Here is a 20595-nt window from a genome sequence, read left to right on the forward strand (position 1 = left end):
AACTTGATCAATGATCTAATAGTAGCTTTTAAATGAGCCTAAGATCAGTTGAAATGGGTTCTCCGAAAAAATGTGCATATACAAAAAAGTCTACATCACTTCTACAACTATATCTTCGCTCGGTCAAGTGCATTTTGTCGGTTGCGTCACTTATACGATCATATCTCCCGAACCGAAAATGTCAGCCATGTTATTTTGGAACCTGAACGCCATGTGATTTTGGGCGTAAATTAAGTTTTTTGTGTAGTAAGCAAGTTTCAAACTCAATACCAGCAATCAAGCCTAAGACCAGGCGTGTATACAGGGGTGGGTTGCAGGGGTTAACAATACCCCCTCCGTATATGTATATGTATATATACATAATATATTGCCGAAGTTAATGTGTTTATGCATATGTATGAACATTATGTACAAAAGTCGAATATGTGCAACAGTGGCGTACCTGAACACTCTCCGACAACACAACCTTTTGGTCTACTACCCTCTTTTTCTAAAAACAAAACACTTCTTTTTCACTCAAAAAAATGTTCACATCATAGTTATGTGAATAAGTTCCATCCTACTTTTTTTAATAAAATATAAAAAAAATCAGAAAACAAAATATTAACATTAAGTGATGGTATAAAATTTTAAACACACTGCACTCTATAGTTCCGGAACCGGAAGTCGGATCCATGATAGCCGGAATCAGTTTTTTGACCGTCTACTGATAATGACTATTGAATGAAGTAGTTTTGAGGTCAGTTTAGAAAATTTTTCAAATGATGAAGTTTTGTATATAATCATAAGACCTTTGATTTAAGTCTAAGAATATGAAAACCGGTTGAGCCGTTTCTAAGATAATGGAGTGATTTCCGGTTTGGAGTATACGATTACTTATTTTCGATATTTCCGGAATCTAGAACGAAGATCCGGTATACCCAAAATCAATGTATTTGATCATCAACTAACCGAATCTGTCCAATTCAAGAAGTATACGGTCATTTGAATGTATTTGATTGAATTTTCCGTGTCATGTATAAAAACACGTCCCTGAATTTTTTTCCCTATCAGTCTGTAATTCCGGACTGGTTTTACAAATCAGTTGTCGTATGTTCGAGCCCTGAGCTGAAAGGATCCGTAGTATCAGTAGAATCGTAGCACCATCCATGCAATGGTTCTGTATACTGTGAATCGGCTGCGAAGTCTGTTGAAACAGAAAGTCAAATTCCACTACAGGAATATAATATCAAAGCTTTGCTTTGCTGTAATTCCGGAACCCGAAGTCCGGATGAAGTTTGGTAGGATTATATGGGGTTGTAAGACTTTTCACTTGAACCTACGATAGTGAAAATTGGATGAGCGGTCTCGGAGAAAATTGATTGTACGTTTTTAGTTCATTTTTCACATTTTACTCCGTAACTCCCGAACTGGAAAGCTGATCCAAATGAAATTCAGTACCAACTTATGAGGCTACAAGGCATTTAATTTAAATCTTAGTTGAAGAAAATCGGCTGAGTGGTCTTTGAGAAAATCGAGTGCACTTTTTATTCATTTTTTTGCATATTTTACCCCGTTACTCTCGAACCGGAAGTCCGATCCGGATAAAATTCAACAGCACCCTATGGGACCACGAGACCTTTCATTTTAACCTAGGTTTGTGAAAATTGGTTCAGCCATCTCCGAGAAAATCGAGTGCAAATTTTTGTTGCATACACACACATACTCACACACAGACATTTGCGTCGAGCTGAATTGAATGGTATATGACTTCGGCCCTTTGGGCCTCGGCTAAAAATCGGTTTTCACAGTGATTGCATAACCTTTCTATATGAAAAAGCAAAAGCATAGTTCTGCAAAATTGAGCGCTATAATTAGCTTGACAACTCTTTGGAATACAATTTTTTCGTACCTTACTTTGACTCCAAAAAATTCATGTAACTCATTCAAATGAAGAGCTAGAGAAGCTAGCTTTTTCAGCAAAGTTGCTCAACATTTTTTTCCTATAACCAGGGTTGTTACGGTCGCACGGATCTCGCGGTTTTCGCGGATTTCGCGATTTTCGCGGATTTCGCGATTTTCGCGGATTTGGCGCGGTTTCTACTAAGATTTTGATGCTACGGCGCGGATTTTGCGCGAATTTTAAAAAACATCATTCTACAAAATTTTTTGCAAATTTTTGAAGCTTGTGAGTTCTATAAACCCTAAAAAATTGAAGATGAGCGAACGTTTCAGATATTGGTCGAGATGGTCGAATTTTCACCTTGATAAAACTAAAATTTACTCACTAATAGTACTGTTGTTGTACCGTTGAATTCCACTATGTTATATCACGTCATTACACTCTCACAAAGTCACTATTTTCACAGTCACTATTTTTCCGAAAGTGTTTCAAACGTTATAATACAGATACGTATTTCGGAGTTTTTTAAAAACTTATAAAACCGATACACTGAAGAAGGATGCAAATAGCATTCCGAAATACGTATCTGTATTATAATGTTTGAAACACTTTCGGAAAAATAGTGACTGTGAAAATAGTGACTTTGTGAGAGTGTAATGACGTGATATAACATAGTGGAATTCAACGGTACAACAACAGTACTATTAGTGAGAACATTCTACTAACAGCTCAAACAGAAATTTAGTAAAATTTACTAGAAGGCGGTTCTAGCCAATGTTTTCTTCAGTGGGCAAAATTTCGATTTTATGCATTTCGATCTCGAGTGATACAAGTTGCTATTCCAACATTTTGCACTCAAAGATATTGATGCCAGATGGAAGATATCGTCTCAGTGATAATACATTCAATAATGCAAATAACGTGATAAATGGAATGCGATTTTTCAATAATATGGTAACAAATTTTGTGCATGATAAAAATCGCATTCTTAAAGCAAAATTTACACGACATGCTTACGAAGCAAAGTCTGACAATAGAAGAAACGAAGAAGTTCTGGGATTCCATCCGTGGTGATAAGAAAGTGTTCTAATAGTTTGTTGGTTCCACTATTCAACATTTTCAATTGTTTTTTGCGTTCTGGAATTTTTCCTGAAATATGGAAGAAATCCTATGTGAACAAGGGTATAGTATCCAACTACCGTGGAACTGTTGCTTTGTGCGCTGTATCGAAGCTGTTTCAAATTATAGTTCTGGATTTTATAACACATAGTTGCTCTGACTACATCAGAGACTCAGCTTGGGTCCATGCCAAAGCTTTAAACTTCCCCTGCTGCGTTCGACGAAATCAACCATCACATAACGATCTCCAAGTTAAGTAGACTGGGATTAAACGGATCATTTTTTAATTGGCTTCGATCATATCTAACTGGTAATGAAATGATTGTCAAAATAGGAACCTGTACAACCTCACCATGTGCTGTTACGTCTGGAGTTCCTCAAGGAAGTCACCTTGAACCGTTCATAATTTTATTGTATCTCAACGATCTAAATTTTTCGATCAAGTGTATGAGACTATCGTTCGCCGATGACTTTCGTATTTCATATTTCAAAATGGTTTAAATGCCACTAAATGCTCCGTCGTCTCTTTTTGTAGCAAAAAGTCTGTATTCAAGTTCGAATATAATATGCCACAAACTGTTCTCGAACGCGCATCGTCTGTTAAGGACCTGGGTTGTCTGGAAACCAAGGTAAATTTTAAAGAGCACATAGAGCTTTCAATTGTTACAATTTGACTTTCGACGTCGTAATTTTCCTATTTATACTTTCGGATTATCTATGTTAGAACTAATTATGGATATAACGAGCCCATTGCCAGCATGTGCCGCATATTTAACAAATGTTCCAATTTTTTCGACTTTCATTTATCACGTAATGTTATCAAGAAATCGTTTCTTATGTCACTGTCTCATTAGATTTAGTTACTATAGAAGCACTAGATTTAAGGAAATGTATCATTTGGATGATTTTGATCTATTGATGCAAAAGATGAGGAGGTTTTATGCCTGCTGGAGAACAAGTTTGACAGAAACTAATTCCAGTAGGCTTTTCCCTTATCCAAATAGAAGAATAAAAGATGAGGAGGAAATGAAAGACATTCAGAGTAAATTCTGGCAACAGAAGAAGGCGCTATTATTGTTGAAACTGAAATTAAACAGAGTGAATCAGATCATCCTGATGTGGTCTACCTTAAAATTCTTCTTACCAAGAAGGAAATGTTTGTCGAGCAAAAAGATGTCGAAGATGTCGAAAAAAATATCTTCGATGAAATCTATTTAACTTCTTTCAAAATCACAATTGTAAGCATTTTTATTTGTACTGTAACATTTCCGTACATCAGAGAGTATTAATTAAGGATCAAGAGTAAACCAAGTTAGCTTGTGTTGGTAATTTGTGTATTACGTACATTTTATTCAGTACGAGTGCAACGACTTGCAGGATTGAGTTTCAAACAATCTTTTTTACAATAATTTATTCTCAAATAAATGTTAAGCCTGAAATTTTGTATGATATATCAGTTTTGAACAATCTTTCTCCAAGGTTTGATGGAAAATTGCTTACATTTTATGAATGTAGATTTTATTTCCTTAATAAAAAAAGTTGGCAACACTGCTTCAAAGCATTTGTATTAGATTGCGCTACACAAAATAAGCAAAACTAAATATTTTCTGTTAAAAAGTAGTTTTCCGGAAAAATAGATTTACGACAACATGCTATTTCCCTTGCCTTTCGCGTGTTAAATTAAAGGTTCCTATTTTACGGGCTTACTTATAGAAGCTACGAAAAAATTTCTGCTAGAGGAAATCCATATAGGAATGTGTTTATTGCTAATCAAATGTGTCAGTAGAAGTAAGCTGAAACTGAGATAATTTTTCTTGAGCTGTTTTAAGGAAAACCGAAGAGTTCTAGACTAAGACACTTTTCTTGAATTGCAATTTTAAGCAGAATGAACTGATTAGTTTATTTTCCAACCATATGGAAGATTTATTGTTTAAAATCAGGGAAAGAAGAGCCGGAATCTGTTTTACGTGCATATTGTTGACATTACTCATACGTTTGCAAAAAGTCTTGCTCCTTAACTAAGGGCATCGAAAAAGATGGCGAATAAAAATGAAATCGTTTTCATGGGGTTTCTCGAAGTGACGTGCCGTATTTATTGTGTTCATGACAAACTTATACAGATTTTTTAATTATATTTAAGTGAATTTTCAGATACTGCATAAAGTATCACCTGCATTAAAATAGTTGTCTAACGCTTCACTCGAATATCGCGCGTTTTAGTTTTCAACTTCGCGAGATTTAGTTTTCGACTTCGCGCGGATTTCGCGCGTTTTGATTTTGAAATTTTTCGTAACAACCCTGTATAACTTTTCTGTTGAGCCAATCATGTTTAAAATGAACTAGCTGATTTACCCGTCGTTGCTCGGAAATGTTTCATGAAGGCAAGTCCGAAAAATTTTTTAGGAATAACGATTCAGCTAATACAATTGTTGTTGTAAACTTATTTCCATCACCCTGAGTGACAGTTTTCTCAATTTACCTAAAAAATGCCCATTGATTGCATGATTTCGTCAATTCACACCAATGTTGAGAATACTTATTCCCCCTCCCTCTTGTGAATATTTTTGTGAACCTCAATCGTAAAAAAGTACCAATTTTTCGTGAAACCCGACCAACTTTCCCTTACACTTTCCATGTTCGGGGCAATTGCTACGCGCCCTTACCCTCGAAATAACCTCATAATCTATTTTGATTTAACTTACTTTTTGTCAGTGAACTTACTACAGATCTCCTCCATGATTAGCCTGGGTAGTGTAGAAAGTATCTGTTTTTCAAAAAATATAGATTCCTTCGGTACATGTGCCAAACTTGGTGGCGATTCGTTTAATTGTTTCGTAGTTTTAATTCCCCCCATATTAGGGGCACTTGCTACACACTCTCCTCCCTGAAAATGTCCTAATGATCATCTCTGAAGAGCAAGAAGTATGTGTGCCAAATTTGATAGCAATCCGTTCAGTAGTTCCGGAGTTATGCCGTTACAAACATTACATCCCCTTTTTTAGAGGCACGCACTACATCCACCCCACACGAATACCCTTATAATCATATCTAAGTTGCTCCAAAAATATCTTTGGCCTTCAAAAAGTGTCGATTCTCATCAAATTAAATAAATTTTTTCATGACCCCCGTTAAGGACACTTGCTACGCTCTCTCCCCCATAACAACAACTATCTCTAAAGAGCAAAAAACCATCTGTGCCAAGCAATCCGTTCAGTCGATTTGGAGTTATGCCGTTACATTCCCCTTTTTGAAGGCAATTGCTACATCCACCCCCCATATAATCATATAATCCTAAGGTATGGAAAATGTTTGCATGGTCTTCAAAAATTATCGATTCTTGTCAAATTTTATAATTTTTTTCATGATCTCCCTGTTAACGACACTTGCTACGCTTCCTCCCCTATACAAATACCTTTATGACTATTTCTGAAGAGCAAGAAGTTTTAATGCAATTCGTGCAGTAGTTCCGGAGTTATGCCGTTACAAACATTACACTCCCTTTTTTTAGAGGCAAGTAGGGCGTAGTACTTGTCCCGGCTTGGCGGTTCAATGCATGGGATCTAACAAACCAGTTGTCGTATGTTCGAGCCCCGACTTGGAAGGATCCGTAGTGTCAGTAGGATCGTAGCACCAGCCATGCAATGGTTCTGTACACTCTAAATCGGCTGCGAAGTCTGTTGAAACAGATGGTCAAATTCCACTACAGGAATGTAATACCAAGGCTTTTTACTACGCCCATCATGTGGCATCATGTGAGGATATCGTCCCGCTAAGAATCATAAATCATATAAATGATCATTAACTTTTCGTTTGAGTGTTTGAACAGAATGATTTTACAAGGATAAATTTTTTAATATTACCATTTAATTCTGTTATAAGTATATCACGTCACTATACAAATTCACTATGTATCTCACAACACTATTATTCATATATAATAAACGTCACATCACATATACGTATTTCGAATACAATTTATATTCATCTTCAGTGTATTAGCGGTTTTTTTTTATTTTTTTTTTTAAATTATTTTTATTTTAATTAATGATATACTTATAACAGAATTAAACGGTAATTTTAAAAAATGTATCCTTATATAAATGATCCTTTATGGTTAGAATCCTTCACGTCAACCTTCCACGCGTTTGATTCCGTTTGTCAAACTCGCACATTTCTCTTTCCACATTAAAAAAAATCCAAAAAAATGAACAGAAATGTTCTCAAAATTTCTGAATTTCGGCGCACCTCCCAAGTAACAATTCGAATGCCTTATGGTTTTGATTATAATTTATAGGAGTTTTGTAATTGATTTTTCAATCCTTACCTGTTTTATGAGAACTATAATAAGTGTCTCTTTTGACAAGTAATATCATAGTTTTTAAAGCTTCTATATAAAACCCTTTACCTAGACTAACAACTGGACTAAAAATAAAACAATTGTACCATGCAAACGCTTTTCATATTGCTTTCAAACATTTTCTTTGAAACATTGTCAGTTAAATTCTTTCATAAATCTAGTTTTGTGTGTGCGTGTTCATTGGATGACAGTTTCACACAGAGCAAATTTGAGGGTTCTAAAGTAGATTTATGACACATTGGTTGTGGGCTATTTGATTCATTGCTTCTTAGGTTAAGTGTAATTTGCATTAAAAAAAATCATGGCCGCCATTATGATGTTCGATACCGTAGTCTTTATTGACATCGAATAAACTTCGAAATGCAAAAACAAGGAAATATGGTGGAGTTTCACGATTCATTTTCAGAACATAGGCACAAGTTTTAACGCCACGAAATAGTTTTATACAAAAATGACGATGAATCACAGTAAATAATAATTATCATAAATCATGGAGAGTTTCGTAAATACCACATTTATTTCAAGGCAATTAGTTATAATTCTTATTTTTTCCATACATTCACGATAAAAATAAAAGCGCATGAAGTTTTTACTTTCGGAAAAAGCGTCAAACTCGTAAATAAAATCTTTAATGCAAATTACACTTAATCTAAGAAGCAATAAATCAAATAGCCCACAATAAAAGTGTCATAAATGTACTTTAGAACCCTCAAATTTACTCTGAGTGAAACTGTCATTCAATGAACACGCACACACAAAACTAGATTTATGAAAGAATTTAACTGACAATAATGTATTAAAGAAAAATTTTAAAGCAATATTAAGAGCGTTTGCATGGTTTTATTCTAGTACAAATTGATTTATTTTTAGTCCAGTTGTTAGTCTCGGTAAAAGGTTTTATAGAAACTTTCAAAACTATGATATTACTAATCAAAAGCGACACTTATTATAGTTATTATAAAACAAGTAGTGACTGAACAATCAATTACAAAACTCCTATAAATTATAATAGAAACCATAAGGCATTCGAATTGTTACTTGGGCTATGCCTTTATCCAACCCTGTCTATTTCTCGCCTTGATTAAGGCCCTTTCAAACCTTGTAGATATGAAGTTCGGACAAATTCTTTGTCGGCTGCACGAATCGAGACTGGTTTGGATTTTCGATAACCGAATCCATTTTTTTGTCGAAACACTTTATATTTGGATTATGATGATTATGAATTATGGTTTTCTTTTTGTACTGAGTCAATTCCACACGAGAAAAAATCCGTTACTGCTTTCATGATTAGAAAATCATGAAACCAATCATTTCAACTTCTCATGAAACCATGAGCATTAAGTCTTCTCCCATGAAAATTAATCATGATCCGGATATGCGTTACTTGAAGAATGTATTTCTTTCAAAACTCGTAACTCCAATTTTCTACCCGGATATCACTTTGAACCCTCTGTCTCAAGTGATGTGATGGATTGCTCAATAGATTAATGGTAAGGCAAAAAGTAGTAATTGAAAAGCAAGAACTACTGAGAATGTTTACTTGATCCTGAGGCATATTCATTTCATAATTGTGTTGTTTTACCCAACGGCTGACAGAGAATTGACAACATAAATATAATTAACCGAAATTTGACATTATAAGAGACTAAGCACGATTACGCTTTTCATTTTGGCAAACATATATGTTGCATTTTGAATGAATATATCTGAATGTATTCCCACAAATTCAATGTGACTATTGTTGTTAGAACAATATTACAATTATTATTGTTGTAGAATAATATTATTTTAAATAAACGTTTTTGCAAACGATGTTTTGAAAAAGTAAGAGGCAATATCAATCCGCGGCATTTGCAAGAGTTTCTTTTTAGAAGGTTTGATTTACACATGTTTTTCATGCAGTTCGTTTAAGTGTTTAAATTCTGAAACAGAAAATTCAAAACTGGAGCAATTAACGCAAGTAAACATGTTATTTCATGCGTCGTCGTTTGTCATAAACATAATATTTTAATTGTTAATGATTAGTTAAAATCGCGCACAAAATACATTCATCGCACCATTGCATTTAATTCATATTTGAAAATCTTCATATTTTAAAACATAACGCCTGAATTTATGCTGCAAAAATTACCTTCGTTGCAGAAGCACGCCTAAAGTTATATCCAACAACGTCAAGTGCATTACGTTTAAATTTCAGCGAAATCAGTCCAAATGGATCATGCTCCGAGAACTTTTAATCATGGTGTATTATCATAACATGAAAATACACTCTTTTCCCCAAATCATGACTCCTCTTGCTCATTTCTAGAATCGGAATTTTGCCCGTGCATGGATTAAAGATTAGTCGATATTGCAAACATGCAATATAGAGAGATCTGATGGATACTGGAGTTCCACCTCATGATTGTGTATACACACTTAGAAAAATTTACATCTTTATAGATGCACATAAAAGGAGCGTCACGATTCACTTACATTCACAATTCAAAGCATGTAAAGATAAGTCATATCAGTAACTTTACAGTTAATTTAGCTGAAGCTTACATCGATACAGACGCAAAATTTAGTTTTACATATTAGTAGATATAATGTTGTGTGATCACCGAAGAAATGCTTAAATTTACGCCAGCGTAAATTTAATTTTTTCTAAGAGTGTGGATTGTTAATTTTGTCATTTGACAGTGTGTTTTGCAGCGTTCATGTACTGAATTCTGAATTTGTAATGTGTAAGTTATATTTACGTTTATTTGCAAGTTGGGTACAGTTTCCGTCAAAAAAATAAATTCAATCATCTTTGTTTGTTTGGAGATCCGATAATTTGAAAACAGAACTCTAGAAAAAATGTCTAGAGTAACAGAGGTATTTTGGCCACTTGATATATTTTGGCCCACCTAACAAACTTTATGGATTTAATCGATGTTAAGTAACCCATGTTGCCTCAATTTTAAGCTAATCACATTGAATTACCTATTGCGGAAGGGTTTTTCAAAGATATTACAACATTTGGTGGATATTTTTACAAAGTTTGTCAAAATCAAATCAATCCTAAAGTGGGCTAAAATACCCTACCCTCAACTATATTGCGAATTGGATTTTTCTTTAATATAGGAAAAAGAAATGGGACATTCATAGTGATTTTTTGTACAGCATAAATATTTATTTTCATATGGCATACATTTTTTATAATACCGCTATCAATTAATGAAGTCTACTGCATTGAAATCGCAATAAAGCTGCATTTTCGAAGAGAGGGTCAAATAAACTTCATACGAAGACCGCGCTTTGACTCTAGCATGCAAATCCAGTGCAGTACACGACTTCCACCACAGTTTCAGACTTAACGATATCGATACTCAGTCAATCGAAGTTTTGGCACGTTGGTAGCACTTTTCCATTAACTAGAAGCTCTAATATTTGTACAGTCATTATATGTATATTCAAAAGATGAATATGAACCCACTGCAAGAAACATTCAAATAGCTTGAACATGTCTAAATTAAGCGACGAGCAGTTCCTAATTCAATAATTTATTTGTGATTGAGCTATTTGTTTGCCGATTGTTTATCGACAGAATCATTCTCCTCTCATACTTTTAGTTCTTAGTCTCATCGAAACCTATCGAAAGATAACGCTTTCAAGGTTTTCGATCTAATTATTATTTCTCCCAGCTCTGCAAGTAAATAAGCCATTTCCAAGTTCGTTTCGATTCGACGAGTGGGTGGCAGAAAATCGGACTAGTCCTGGTAGGGGTAATCTTTTGTCACTGCTTTGCCGCCGCAACACTGCAATAAGAATGAGGTTTAGCACTTGACAGTATTTTGTAGTCTATGTTGATCTTTTGCCCAGCTCTGTTTGCCTTCGGTAGCGATTACGGAGCGAGGTGGATGAATGGAACGGTTATACCGCACAACACAAACTGGTCTCGTTGAATCAAACGAAGCTTTACCGGACGTTGGGATTATTGGAGCTACTTCGAAAGCGATTGCTGCTACTTGTATTTGGTTTTAGCATTTGAAAAAGTTCTCCTACTGATCTGTTTTGTTGCAAGAAGGTGGTCAAAATTTCCTTTTTCGAGCATCCGAAGCATTATTATGCTTTCCCAAATCAAATACGATTCAATGTATCCAGGTGCAGCTACAATGAAGCAAAAGATTGACACATAATTTCCATTGGGAAAAGCCCCCGGTCTGACACATCTTGCAACAATATCTTTAATTTCAGTGTAGAAAATTGAACAGCAAATCCCATCGATATGTTAGGAAAGGCGATTTCAGGACGTTGGTTGGTTTAAGTAGAGCTGCGCCGACTGTCGTTATGGGTGCCAATGGGTTCGGTAGATGGTAGGGGTATGTTTGCTGATGTGATATCGGAGGAGCTGGCTGAAAGTGCTGCTGCTGTTTGTGCTGATCAAATACGAGATTGTACAGGATACGATTGTCGTGCAGTTGATGGCTCAACCCACTGGCAATAGTTGTAAACACAGCCATAGGAGTGGATGCAGATGTGTAGTGCTGGTTTTCATGATTATTAGTTGAGGTCTGATAAGAATAGTAATTCTGAGGAATCGTATTATCATGATGGTACGGATCCCGTTCTCCCGGCAGACAAAGGCTTGGATAGGTGTGGGATTTCTGCAAACCATGATGTTCACAAGCCGGGTGACGTTGCCACTGTAAGTGTGAATACAAGACGAAAATGTCAAATATGTAATCGATATCATTGAATCAGGTAACAATAGTGTATACTCACGCAGGCCCATAGTTGCAGACGTACAATTTATTATACTTGTTGCCTGTGTAGTAGTAGGAATATCCACATCCAATCAGAAACGTTTCAGCCCACACAAGCTGCGAAGATTATTAAAATTTGATTATTAAAATTTGAATGATTTTCTCTGGTATTGTTAATTTATATTGAAAATTATGACAGAATGTATGATAGTATTCTTTTTTATTCCTTCAATGCGGTAAACAAACTCAGAAATCTATCCAGACTAAATATTACAGGGTGTTAGGGGCTGATTAATCTATCATATAATTAAAATCTCATTGAAAAAAAAAAATCAAAAAATTGAATTAGCTTAAAACGTTCTGCAATAGGGATGGATATGGAAAAGGTTGTGTGATAAAATCAGTTGCTAGGGTCAAAACATATTCAACAAGCATTTTAGGTTCTTGCCAACTCGTTTATGTATATCTGCTTTTATGTTTTTTTTTTGCTAGTCCACCGTGGACACTGATGCTGTCCATGGAAGCAGAAAGAACAAACGATGCTATCTTTTCACTATTCAGTGATTTTACCCTTTCGAACTGCTTTAGCTGAACCAATGTCTGCCAACGATGTACGTACCTGCATATAGTGTCCAGTGGCCAGAGAAAACCTAGCTCCAAATGAGTATTTTTTGACCTCGTCAAACCATTTTCGTATTCGCCCGGGAAAATCACTATCTCGATCATCATCAAGTGAAGCACTGCTCCAGATAAGAGCCAAATTCTGTCCCATCGTAAAACGACCTAAAATGGAAAAACGATTTTACATTTTTTTTTCGAGTGGGAAAAGGATAGTTAGCAAATTATTTTTCGCTTGAGCACGGAATCCTTAACTCTATATTGCTTTTCTCTATGAAAAGGATATAAAATCGTCGAAACAAAAACATCTGACCCCAAGTGATAACACATGGATCAATAAGTCCCGAGACTAAAGCAGAGATGGCGCTAGTAGTAAACCAGTAACCACGTCTTTCTAGAGTACTAACCTTTGCTTGAAACGGGTCAAAATTTTAAGTCGATCCGACCAGAAACAGCTGAGTTATCGAGGTTGGAGTAAAGTCGTTTTGTAGTTTGAAAAAAAACCGAGTTTCGTGTTTTGATAAAACAATGTTTTTTAATGGGTAAAAACACCGTGCAAGCGAAACAATGGATTGAAAAATGTTATCCGGACTCTTGTCCATCAAAAGCAACGATTTGTCGGTGGTTCGCCGAGTTTAAACGTGGTCGTACCGACACAAATGACGCGGAACGCTCGGGTAGACCTGTGGAAGTCGTTACACCGGAAAATGTGAGTGAAGTGACAAAAATTATAATGAAAGATCGTAAAGTGAAGCTCCGTGAGATTGCTGAGATGACACAGATATCATATGGAAGTGTATTTACTATCCTTCATGAAAAATTGAGCATGAAAAAGGTTTTTTCCAAGTGGGTGCCGCGATTACTTTCGATGGAACAAAAACAGCAACGAGTCGATGATTCAGAAAGCAGTTTATCGCTATTTACTTGCAACAAAAAAGATTTCTTGCGTCGTTACGTGACCATGGACTAAACATGAATACATCACTACACTCCAGAGTCGAAGCGGCAGTCATCTGAGTGACGCACTGCTGGCGAAAGCCGTCCGAAGCGTCCGAAAACGCAGCAGTCAGCTGGCAAAGTCATGGTGTCAGTTTTTTGGGATACGCATGGCGTGATTTTCATTGACTACCTCGACAAAGGTAAATCGATCAACAGTGATTATTATATTGACTGACTGGTGCGTTTGAAGGAGGAAATCGCAAAAAAACGACCACACAGTCAGAGAAAAAATCCTATTTCATCCAGACAATGCACCCTGCCACAAGTCGATGAAAACAATGGCGAAATCGAACGAATTGGGCTTCTGCTTCCCCACCCCCCATACTCGCCAGATTTAGCCCCCAGTGACTACTGGCTCTTTGCTGATCTTAAAAAAATGCTCCAGGGAAAAAGATTTGGCTCAAATGAGGAGGTCATCGCTGAAACTGAAGCTTATTTTGAAGCGAAAGATAAATTTTTTTATAAACATGGTATTGAAAAATTGGAAAAACGTTGGAACCATTGTATCACCCTAAAAGGTGATTATGTTTATGAATAAAAAAAAAAATTGCAAAAAAAATGTTGTTTCCATTGTTAGTCTCGGGACTTACTGATCCATGTGTTATATACTATTCCACTAAGCACGGTGAGATCGGAGAATGATTCTTTTTAATGTATGGGTGCGTATGTATATGTCACCACCTTTAAAAAATTGCCTTGAATACGGCCGAACCGATTTCTTTCGTTTGACAGCAACTTTCAGTTTCGGAACGCCACGACACGCCATTTTTATCATTCTCATATAGAAAGAATAAGCGATCAATGTGAAAATTGATGGTTGCACCGATTAGAAATTTATATTCAAAGGAAGATCTTGCGTACCCCTAAAACGCTATTAAATTTTAATCGGTTACGACTTCTGGTTCCGAATTACATGATGATGAGAAGAAAAAAATAAATTTCAAGAGCGTGTTTCTATACATGACGATGTAAAACTTAACAGAATTCTTTGAACTAACCAAATAATTTAGACATTGTGCCCATCTTGTTAGTTGATGGACAAAAAAAACTTTATTTTTGATATATCGGTTATCAGCTCCTGTTTCCGGAAGTATCGTAAATAGTGATCGAAAATCTACGTCATTCAAAGTGATAAAGCAAAAACAGGAAAAACTGTTCTAAACATGGCTTTGTATTTCAACTTGTAGGTTACATTGGTTACTGGCCAAACGAACCGACTTCGGCTGTACCGGTTCCCAGTTCTCGGTTCCTGAAATACCGAAATTAATGGACAAAACGGTGTTTATTTCATATATATATATATATATATATATATATATATATATATATATATATATATATATATATATATATATATATATATATATATATATATATATATATATATATATATATATATATATATATATATATATATATATATATATATATATATATATATATATATATATATATATATATATATATATATATATATATATATATATATATATATATATATATATATATATATATATATATATATATATATATATCTATATATATAAAAATGCAGAGATCATTCTTTGTAATCGAATCACGTAAGAACGGATGGACGGATTGAGATGCTTTTTTTTGTTTGATCAGTTTTTTACCCCCACCGGGTTCGTACATCAAAAATATTAGGAAAACTTACCGGAAAAGTGGGAAAAACCACTAAAGTTATTTTGTATGGACAATGGAATTTTCCACTGAAAAAGTCGCCAATGATTGCTAGATCTACAATTGATGTTTGGCGCACAAGGAGATGCTCAGTATTTCACCGTTGAAGAAAAGAATACTAGATCGTTGGAAAATCGTTTGGCGCGCAACGAGTAGTTTTGGGTGATGATTTTACATGCATGATTGATTCGTCATTTGGAAACACGTGCCTAATAGGGTATCAAAATCATTACTTGCCAAATGACCTTATAGTTGAATGCACATGATTGTTTTAGCTATACCGTAAACAGAAGCAAAAGTTCTAATATATTTTACCAGTAGATGTAGTTAGATGAATAATGTTGGCCATCGTGGTCTTGAGTTGAACAAATCAAATAATGTAACGATTTTTTTTACGTATCAATGATAAGATTCTGCTGTTGAAATAATGAATTCAGATGAAAATATTTTCCTGGTATTTATCATGCTGAAGTTTGTTCAGCCGATTCGGGTAAGTTTTCAAGAGTGGTTTACTTCAAAACGGTCTGCTTAGGATGCTATTCATGACATTTCTGTATGAAATGTTCAAAACGACGAATGTAACAATGAGAGATTCTCTTTGTTTACTTTCTCTTTCGATTATTGCGAAACATTCCTGCTTTTTGTCGGTAATTTATTCAGTGCAGATTCAAAGATGATAGCTTTAGTTATTATTATCGGTAAATAATTTGAGTGAAGGATTGCTAAGAGTACCGTAATAATCCAAAGAGAAAGTAAACAAAGAGAATCTCTCATTGTTACATTCGTCGTTTTGAACATTTCATACAGATTTGTAAGCTGCTTAAGCCAAATCATTTCATTTTCCGAACTTTTAATTACTTGACGAATTACCTTATGCGAATCATGAATATCATATCAGAAAGAGAAATCGTGGCATGTAAGAACCATTAGTTGTGAGATCTGATGTTTTGTACATTGGCTTTAACGATAAGAAGAATACTGGTATAATCACTCCTCATGTTCACTCCGCTAGAACGGAATATTGATTCTCAGGACTGAATACTAAGCAAAACGATGTGGTGGCCCGACGAATGAGAGGCCTTTTAATACAATTCTTGAACGAATTCAGCGTTCATGTCAAAGCTTATGGACACAATATTTAATAAAAGGGTAATTTGAACTATCGAATGTCCAAAAATTTTTCATTTTATCGTTAATTTGTTAATGGAAAATTGATCCTGACATTATCATGCTACGAACATTCATCAAACACGACTAAATAATATCACTAGCGGTAAATCAGGTTATGGACAACCGTTCAAAACCAATTTATTACTTTCGATAATCCCTAAGGATTTGCTATTACATTTTTGAAAATTTACAGTTTTTATCTTGGTCATCTCTTTTCCATCCATCTATTTATTTGTCTATTTAGGAGCAAGGGAAAAGCCCGCTGGAGCTGAGATTTTAATTCTCCTTCTCCAGCAGGCATAAACCTTCTCATCTTTTGTATCAACAGATAACATTTGTCCAAATGATACATAACGAAATCTTAGATTACCGTTATTTAAACTACAAAGCTAACTAACAACTATTGATATCGTCTAATTATCTTAATAAAACTAGCAGGTAAAGATTCGAAGAAAACGGGTTTTAATGGACGTTGACGTTGCACCAGTTAGAAAATACATCCAACTGTGACTGCAAGAAGTTTGAGTCTTTCAGATATTTGATGAGATGAAACAGTTTGAAATCGTCGGCGAATGATAGCTTCATGCATTGCAATGCGAAATTCAGATCATTTAGATATAGCAGAAATATGAATGGTCCTAGATGGCTTCTCTGAGGAACACCAGAGCTCACGATGAATGATGGAGTAACGCAGTCGCCAATTCTCACGGTCATACTACGACCAGTCAGATATGATTCAATCCAATCCATCATCCCACATGTCAAATCTTTAGTTTGAGAGAGATCTACAATCTCTGTTTAATACACTGACTCGAAGGATGAGATGGCAATCGGTGCATTTGTTTAGTTTTTTGCGTAACAAAAGCATTGAACATATCCACAATAATTTTTGATGTTGTATATGAATTTGTCGTAATTCGTTTGTTGTAAGCCAAGTAATCAGTAAAATAATGGAAAGAAACATTAACGTTTGACAACTCTGCTGTCCGAAAACATAAATTAAAAAAAAAAATTCAGGCGAGACGAAGTTCGACGGGTCAGCTAGTATATATATAAAAATGCAGAGATCATTCTTTGTAATCGCATCACGTAAGAACGGATGGACGGATTGAGATGCTTTTTTTTTGTTTGATCAGTTTTTACCCCCACCGGGTTCGTACATCAAAAAAATTAGGAAAACTTACCGGAAAAGTGGGAAAAACCAATAAAGTTATTTTGTATGGACAATGGAATTTTCCACTGAAAAAGTCGCCAATGCTTGCTAGATCTACGGTTGATGTTTGGCGCGCAACAAAATGCTCCATATTTCGCTGTTGAAAAAAAAGAATACTAGATCGTTGGGAAATCGTTTGGCGCGCAACGAGCAGTTCTGGGTGGAGACTTGCATGTTTGATCCATGCGATTCGTCATTTCGAGCCACTTGCTTAATTGGATACCAAAATTATTGTTTCCCAAATGACTTAATCGTGGAACGCATATGACTGTTCTTGCTATACCGTAAGCAGGATAAAACATCCTGATATCGTTTACCAGTAGATTCATTGTGTGGGCTTGAGTTGAACAAATTAAATTATAGAACGATTTATCATACAAATCAATGATAGGATTCTGCTGAAATAATGAGGTAAAATATAGAGATTTTTATTCATTTAGCATGCTACAGTTCGTTCAGTCGGTTAGGGTACATTTTCAAGGATGGATTACTTAAAAGCGGACTGCTTAGGATGCTATTCATTTCATTTGTAAGCTGCTTAAGCCAAATCATTCCATTTTAAGAGCATTGCATTACTTGACCAATTACCAAATGTAAATGTAGAGGAGAAACGTTTTATTAATTGGCTTGAACGATAAGAAGAATACTGGTATAATCATTCCTCATGTTCACTCCGCTAGAACAGAAAAATTGCACATTTTTTCATATAATTTTGTCTAAGTACTAAGCAAAATGATGTGGTGACGAATGAGACAACTATTGATACAATCATTAAACGAATTCAGTGTTCATGTAAAAGTTAATGGACACAAGAATGGACAGAAGAATGTTTAATTTTATCGGTAAATTGTTAATTGAAAATTAATCCTGTAATTGTCATGTTACGAACATTCATCAAACACGACTAAGTAATATCATCAGACTAGCGGTGAAGCAGTTGGTGGAAAATCGCTCCAAACAATTTTATCCGATAATCCCAAGGATTTACTATTAAATTTTTAAACGTCTTCAGTCTACAATTAAGCCTTAACTTGCAATGACAAACAAGTCGCGAAGGCAGCTTTTGGAAATTTGCAGAATCATCAATTTAATGTATTCATCCTGATCAGTTCTGCTCTAGGCTTCATGTCAAAACCATTAGTTTGAGAGAGATCTACCATCTCTGTTCAATGCACTGACTCAAAGGATGAGATGTCGATCGGTGCATTTGTTTCAAAAACATAATTTCAGACGAGACGAAGTTCGACGGGTCAGCTAGTATGTATATAATTACTTGAATTTTTTTGGATAAAGTCATTTGTTGAAAATAATTAATATTATAATTGGCTTAAGTATGACGAATTTCGTGCTTTCGCGAATTGACTTAAATAAGGTGAATTTCGCGGTTGGCTTCTCAAATTTGAATGAAACTTTCTGGACATGTAGACTTTCTCCTAAAATGTCACATTGCATACCGTGTTGATCTAGATTGTCTTTTAAAAAGGGTTAAACTTGTTTAACCATTTTTGCCTTTCTCATATAGAAAGGTTATGCAATCACTTGAAAAACAGACTAGTGAAAATTGGCCCGAGCTGAGCAATGTCTGTGTGTGTGTGTGTGTGTGTGTGTGTGTGTGTGTGTGTGTGTGTGTGTGTATGTGTGTGTGTGTGTATGTGTCAAATAACCTCACTAGGTTTTCTCGGAGATGGCTGAACCGATTTTGACAAACTAGGATTCAAATAAAAGGTCTCGTGGTCCCATACGGAATTCCTGAATTTTATCCGGATCCGACTTCCGGTTCCGGAATTATAGGGTAAAGTGTGATCAATATTGTACACCGTCACTTAAACCGGCGAAACAAAAAACGTGAAAATTTTTCTAAACTGGTCTCAAATCTACACAAATCGATAGTCATTATCAGTAGGCAACTAAACAAACCGATTCCGGCTATCCTGGTTCCCGGTATCCGTTTCCGGAAGTACCAGAAATAGTGGTCATATATACCAAAATGGATCTCACTCACTTTTCTCAGCGATGGTTTGACCAATTTCCACAAACTTAGATTCAAATGAAAGGTATTCCAGTCCCATATGGAATTCCTGAATTTCATCCGGATCCGACTTCCGGTTCCGGAATTATAGGGTAAAGTGTGTTCAATATTGTACACCGTCACTTAAACCGGCGAAACAAAAAACTTGAAAATTTTTCTAAACTGGTCTCAAAACTACATAAATCGATAGTCATTATCAGTAGGCAACTAAACAAACGATTCCGGCTATCCTGGTTTCCGGTATCCGGTTCCGGAAGTACCAGAAATAGTGGTCATATATACCAAAATGGATCTCACTCACTTTTCTCAGCGATGGTTTGACCAATTTCCACAAACTTAGATTCAAATGAAAGGTCTTCCAATCCCATATGGAATTCCTGAATTTCATCCGGATCCGACTTCCGGTTCCGAAAGTATAGGATAAAGTGTGTTCAATATTGTACACCGTCACTTAAGCCGGCGAAACAAAACACGTGAAAATTTTTCTGAACTGGTCTCAAAACTACACAAATCGATAGTCATTATCAGTAGGCAACTAAACAAACCGATTCCGGCTATCCCGGTATCCGGTTCCGGAAGTACCAGAAATAGTGGTTATATATACCAAAATGGATCTCACTCACTTTTCTCAGCAATGGTTTGACCGATTTCCACAAACTTAGATTCAAATGAAAGGTCTTCCAGTCTCATATGGAATTCCTGAATTTCATCCGGATTCGACTTCCGGTTCCGGAATTATAGGGTGCCTACTAAAAAAGTTTGTGTGTCATGTTAGTT

At 35.4% G+C, this 20595-nt stretch overlaps 1 protein-coding gene across 1 annotated transcript in view; it reads right to left on the reverse strand.

Annotated features, from left to right (window-relative positions):
- Positions 1-10528: 10528 nt before the first annotated feature.
- Positions 10529-20595, reverse strand: part of LOC131425146 (uncharacterized) — a 45348-nt gene continuing 35281 nt past the window's right edge. Inside the window, 2 exon segments of the mRNA XM_058586770.1 lie at positions 10529-12205; positions 12708-12871. Of these exon segments, the coding sequence (XP_058442753.1) occupies positions 11576-12205; positions 12708-12871 (794 nt within the window). The 3' untranslated portion in view covers positions 10529-11575.

Source organism: Malaya genurostris, chromosome 1 (assembly GCF_030247185.1).
Source record: "Malaya genurostris strain Urasoe2022 chromosome 1, Malgen_1.1, whole genome shotgun sequence".
NCBI lineage: Eukaryota > Metazoa > Arthropoda > Insecta > Diptera > Culicidae > Malaya > Malaya genurostris.